The sequence below is a fragment of the Dendroctonus ponderosae genome, unplaced genomic scaffold (assembly GCF_020466585.1).
Source record: "Dendroctonus ponderosae isolate FM_Combo_2020 unplaced genomic scaffold, Dpon_F_20191213v2 Dpon_F_20191213_48, whole genome shotgun sequence".
NCBI classification, from domain to species: Eukaryota; Metazoa; Arthropoda; class Insecta; order Coleoptera; family Curculionidae; genus Dendroctonus; species Dendroctonus ponderosae.
This window is the reverse complement of record NW_026018695.1, coordinates 33,028-39,027: the sequence shown is the minus strand read 5'-3', so window position 1 is coordinate 39,027 and position 6,000 is coordinate 33,028. Positions and strand designations below refer to the sequence as shown.

At 40.4% G+C, this 6,000-nt stretch overlaps 2 protein-coding genes across 2 annotated transcripts in view; one reads left to right on the top strand and one right to left on the bottom strand.

Moving 5' to 3' along the window:
* The first annotated feature begins 631 nt into the window (after window positions 1-631).
* LOC125504417 (guanine nucleotide-binding protein G(s) subunit alpha-like) overlaps window positions 632-6,000 on the top strand; it is an 11,175-nt gene continuing 5,806 nt past the window's right edge. The window contains exons 1-4 of the mRNA XM_048666319.1: window positions 632-729; window positions 869-939; window positions 1,301-1,508; window positions 1,674-1,924. Coding sequence (XP_048522276.1) covers window positions 632-729; window positions 869-939; window positions 1,301-1,508; window positions 1,674-1,924 — 628 coding nt within the window. The remainder of the gene's footprint in view (window positions 730-868; window positions 940-1,300; window positions 1,509-1,673; window positions 1,925-6,000) is intronic.
* LOC109544330 (partitioning defective 6 homolog beta) overlaps window positions 3,571-6,000 on the bottom strand; it is a 25,219-nt gene continuing 22,789 nt past the window's right edge. Inside the window, exon 6 of the transcript XR_007281475.1 lies at window positions 3,571-3,962. The gene's annotated coding sequence lies outside the window, so the exon portion shown is untranslated. The remainder of the gene's footprint in view (window positions 3,963-6,000) is intronic.

Below are 6,000 nucleotides of genomic sequence, written 5' to 3'. Positions count from 1 at the left end.
AGGGACTATTAAGCCGCCGGGGACTAAGGGCCATTGTGTATTTTGTGTGTACAATATTTTTTTTTGTGGGGTTTATTTATCCTGATACCCTACCACGCTGGCCATTGCGGGTTGGTAGAGGGATGATATGGGGGATTACATTACCTTAGTCCTCGGTTTAACAGTTACACCGCTGTAACTCGGTCGCCAGAGCCTCGTTAGTTGTCTAGCAGGAGGTACCGGGTGGCTGAGGGGATCGGCCACCACTCGTGCAGGTGAGGTTGGTATTTGACCAGGATTCATCCAGTTGCCATCGCTCCTTACCCCCCCTTACTTCACTGATTGCAAAATCTAGATGTCAATGTGTGACTGCAGTTCTACCTAGCCGGCGGCTCTCGTGGTCTCGGGCGTAATAAAGTCGATTTCCTCCAGAGCGTGGCGCCTGCCAGACCTCACTTTTCGCACTCAAGCAAACATTCCTCCCGGGGTTTTGTTCTCCCTGTCGGTACATCGAGCGGCTGACGGCTCTCCTGATGCTGTTGTCGAAGCCATCAGCCGGGTCATCTGCTTTGCGACCAACTCTCTGAGTCTCTTCCTATCCAATTTCAGTTTGGGTCGGACGCAGCTGCGCGGACACGACCCGTCTTCCATCATGATCTCAATATGCTTGAGTGGAGAGAACTCGTTCTCCAACACCCGCCAGGAAGAAATCTTCCGCAGCACCGGGCCAGTAGCGAAGGAGATGTCTATGTAGGTTGCCACTTGCCTTCTGACGAAAGTCTTCGAAGTCGAAAGATAACTTTCTCGGTTAATTTGCCGAGGGAGTTTAGGAGAGAAATTGGCCTATGAGAGGCGGGAGCAGTCGGGTTTTTGTCCGGCTTTAAGCTAGGAAGTATTACAGCGTGGAAATAGCCAAGTGCAGATTTCGAGAGGCGAAAACCTCAGACACCCCCAGGACCGGTTGGACCGGTGAACCCTGCTGAGAGGTAATAGGCTCGAAACCGGTCCTGGGGGTGCCTGAGGTTGGCGCATCTCGAGATCTGCACTCTAGCAAACTATTAGCACAATAGTTTTAAGGCGCAATTGAGAGTGCCGTCTGGGGCTGGGGATTTTCGGCTAGAGAGACGACAGAGACACGAGTTAATCTCCGACGGGGTTTTTACATAAGAATGCAAAATCGAGTGAATGTGTGTAGGGTATTGAGAATGTAAAGTGGAAGTTGCTCCCCCTAGACTTAAAATAATTTTTCCCCAAACCGGTCTGGTCTTTACTGTTGTTGCGATACAGTCGCTCTTTATCCGGACACTCTGTTCACAGTGAGGCCACTATTCAAGCCTGTTTTTTTTCCAGTCGACATACGAGCGTAGCAATGAATATCAGCTGATCGACTGCGCCAAGTATTTCCTGGACCAGGTGGACGTGATCAAGCAGCCCAACTACACCCCCACTGAGCAGGACATTTTGCGCTGTCGCGTCTTGACTAGCGGAATTTTTGAGACGCAATTTCAAGTGGACAAAGTCAACTTTCAGTAAGTTCTCAACACAGACCACTGAACTACGCCTGGGTAACACTGTGTTGAGTTGTGGCCGAGTTAATGAGTTATAACTCATCGGTTAATGCGCCAAGTCGTAAAAATTCACTGAGTTACGCAGGCCTACACTGGATGCTTTTCACGGTACTTATCATTTTCTAGCATGTTTGATGTGGGCGGTCAACGTGACGAGCGTCGCAAATGGATTCAGTGCTTCAACGACGTGACCGCCATCATTTTCGTGACGGCGTGCAGTTCATACAATATGGTGTTGCGTGAGGATCCGACTCAGAACCGGCTCAAAGAGTCTCTCGAGCTGTTCAAGTCGATCTGGAACAATCGCTGGCTCCGAACCATATCCGTGATTCTGTTCCTCAACAAGCAGGATCTGCTAGCCGAGAAGATTCTAGCAGGTAAGCAATCACAATGTAAGTTCAGACTTCATTTTTCCTTATATCGATGTTGTTTAGGGTGGCGGTAGTCTGCCGGCTTGCTTGTTAGCGCACTTAATACAGTTTGCACCTTTTTCCATCCGATTTTCAACGCTTTACAGATTTTTTATCTTCTTGACGAGTAGTTTTTGCTCCAGAAGTGTAGATGTTTGATGCGACCGCATGCATTGGCTGTAGAATTTCCGATGGGAATAATCGGCTTAGATAATTGGAAGTATTCGATTACGGTTTTTAATTAATTGACGATTTGAGACTTAAAAAAATGTTTTGGATGGACACAGTTTTTAAAAGGGAGAAGAGAGATGGGCGTTTATTGATATCAAAGGTCAAAGGGAGATGAAATAGGAGACACTTTTTCAGGATCAAATTTTCCGATTTCCGTGTTCTGCTGAAAATTGCATCTGCGCCAAAATAATTCGGTTGAAGCAGAGAGTGCGATGCACACGACAAACTCGCAAATTGGGGTTTTAAAATGGCCATCGCAATCGCCAGATCTGAATCCGATTGAGCATCTTTAGAAAAACTTAAATAGCATCGCAGTTTCTCAGTCACATRAACTCGAAAATGATTTAYTTGACGCACCCRACACTGAATAAGTAATGACGTAATGAATGAAAAAAAAAATTAAACAGTAATGAAGTAATGAATCAGTAATGAGCTAAAACACTGAAGAAGTTGTTTTTAGTAAGAGAGTAATAGTTAACACAATTATTGCATAAAATCGCCGCCAGGTGAGCTGTTGCTAAGATCTGCAAAGAATTATCAAAAATTCGCCAAAAGAGGAGTGATTTTGAAGTTCTGTGCGTTTATAAAGCTGATATTCCTCTATCCAAGGGGTCTCCATTTCATGCCATTTTGAGAAAATTTATAATTATATTAGTATAATGCACCAATTCTACAATTGGAAAAACATAGAAAYACAATTAAAATAACCTTATTTGGAGTGTTTTGGTATTTGTATCGCCGTTAGAAGCAGAAAAACCCTAAAAGTCAAGCGAGGTTGTACGATTTAATTATACATATAGAATAAAGTACATTAAATTTATTATTTTATCTTAATTCGAAAAATGTTTGTAAATGTTTAAAAAATTATTAAATTTGTTTTTTATTCATACTTTTTAATTCTCACCAACTTTCCTTGATAACAATTTTCGACTTTGTTAAAAAGTTTATTTTAGCTGGATTGATAAACTCTGCAGTTGGTATTTTTCGCCGGCGACGTCGTTCGTGCAATTGGTTATTTAACCAATGAGAGAAAGAGTTTCATGTCATGTGAGTAACTAACAGCGTGACATTTGTCAAAACGAGGCCGTGTTTTGTTTGTTTTTGGCAAGATGGCAGAAGAAGTAATTTTCGTTGAAGATTCTGATATTAGCAACTTGCTAATAGAACGAATACAGAATTATGAGTACTTGTGCAATTTGGCRCACAAAGACTACAAAAATGCCCAGAAGAAACAGGATGCCTGGGCTGAAATTCGCAAGATCAACTACCGATGGTAGCGCTGCGAAACGTCAAATTACTCGTTGTCGAGTGACAGTTGAGAGTTGTCAGACTTATTTATTTATTGGAGTTGATGATGTTTATATCATAAAACAATACTTACACACATTTCATATGTTTCTATTTCTTTAAAAGCTTCGAAAAGTTGTTTAGAACATAGCAAAACAAATCACAATCAAATGTAAACATCAATGTCAATAAAACAAGTGTCAAATTATTAGCTAACTTGTAGTTATAATGTTAGCCACCAGGGGGCGTTAGGACTTTTGAACGCGCGAATAGCGGGCGCACTAAATGCATCTGGTATCATGGTCCATTCGTGACACGTTCGGAAATTGTCAGCCAATCTACTGCACTTGAAGGAGTTTTCAGGTATTCAGGGCAAAGGACTGTCCATATGCCTTTTACAGTTTCGTGGATAATTTTGTGGACAGTTGTATGTCCAATCTGAAATCTCGATGCCAAAATCTGCATATTCGTTCCCTGAGAAAGGTACCTAAGAAGGGTCATAATGCGATGAATAAAAAATTGGAAAAATTGAAGTGTGCATACTTTTCATTTTCGCAAAATATTGAAAGTGTCCCTTTGTTGGTCTTTGCTTATTGATAGGCCTTACTTTAAACCGCTCTGTTCGACGCTTTTTCTTCAATAGTAAATATGAGGTTAAAATGAACGTAAAAGCAAGTGGCTTCGGTCTCCACATTTTGATATTAAAATGACAAAAAAGTCATTACTGTGTGTATTATTGGGTAAACACAACACGCAACATAACCAACAATAATCATTTGGGCATACAATCTGTACGCCCAAAAACGCACTCTTTGAGAAATAAAGGCAATTTTAGAATTTTAATTGCAGTGACAGTTTTTTTATTGTGTAATTTGATTTTAGGTACATGAAAAATTGCTCATGTGTACTAATTTTTGTCATTTGATCACTTAGATCCGGAGTACGACGTAAAATGCCTGCCTTCAACTTTCAAACTGTTTACTGCTCTTCTTTTAAAATAATTTTGCACTCGCGCTAACATTTCAGTTGTCACTAACAAGCAGGCAGAGAGAATTCCCTCCTTCATATTATCTGACGTTGTGGTAGCAGTAACCATCATTTGTCATCAGCTTTCATTATCTTTTATAAAACCCTAATTAAAATTAGGGTTTTATAAGAAAAAAGGGAGGAAAGGTTAGGGATTAAAAATAAAGATCTGGAGACCGGGAGGGCAAGTTGAGTGCGAACTTCTACGGCATAATTAAAAAGTAATTAAAAAAGGCATAATAAAAAAATTGAAATAAAGAAAAAAGCGTTGAAATGTCAACATTATCAATTAATKCAAATCGTGTTTATGCGTTGCTATGGATATGAAAGACAATTTRAAAAACCRGTGACTTTTGACAAGGTTAAATACTTTAAATTCTCGATAATTCTGTAACAAGATGAGCCATTTATACACACATTTCAACACATATGTAGTTTTTCGTGGAGAATKAAAATTTATAATAAAAATATATCTAACTATTTTAATTTCCAAAGTGGTTTCTGTCTCTKAAAGAGAGTCTAGTGGTCYAGATCCACTAGACTATGAGACTCAGTCTTAGTCGGAAAGTACGGGAGATCGCTTCGTCCACTGCCTCATCGCCTTTGATAATGTCCATCGCAGTTGTGGACGAAACGTCAGGAAGAAATTCCCATAGACCACGGCTTAAAAGCCCGGAAAACATTCCCAAATGTGACTTCCCCGGTTATTAACAACAAATATATCTTTTTATATGGGACACTGTGTCATCAATTTTTCAAGTCTAGACTGTATGCCCGCTTTAAACGGGTAGGCTTTGGACGACGAGGCGAATGCCAATGTCAATAGTGACAGCTGTCAAAGTGTTTCTTAATGCTGCCTATAGATCTCGCTTATGTCTGAGTTTTAGGGGAATTAACGAAATTAATCTGAAATGAAATTTGAGAATTGTGAAAAGTGGGATATAATTGTTTGCTTCATAGAAACCGGGGAGCTAGGAACTGTATCCAGAGAGAAGACAACTATTCAGGGACATTTTCACAAGATTGCAATATAATCTAAAAATTATGGCCAATTTGAGATGAAAAGGCCAAAAAGATATGAATGAAATAGGGATAGAATTAGATGAGGAACATTATTAGGAACCGGTGAAAATAACCCCAAAACATCAACGCGAAATTTAACTGTAGCAGCCTGCCTGTCAATTTTGACGAACTTCAAACAAAATTGAAACCGTATAGAAGGAGAAAAGTACATCATCGCAGGCCTGGAAGTTTTTGAACACCGAATGGATTTTTGCCGCTGGTTGCTGAAAAACTGATGCAAAGTGCACGATTTTCCGTTACAGACGAAGGATTTATAAGTAATCCTCATTCAGTTGTGGAGCAGAGAAATCAAGGGAGATTTGGGTTTAATGTGTGGGCAGGTGTTTCAGAGGTGGAATTATCGGTCAATGGGTCCCTGATGGCACTCTAACATCGCAAAAGTATTTAGACATTTTAAGACAAGTAGAACCCTTTGT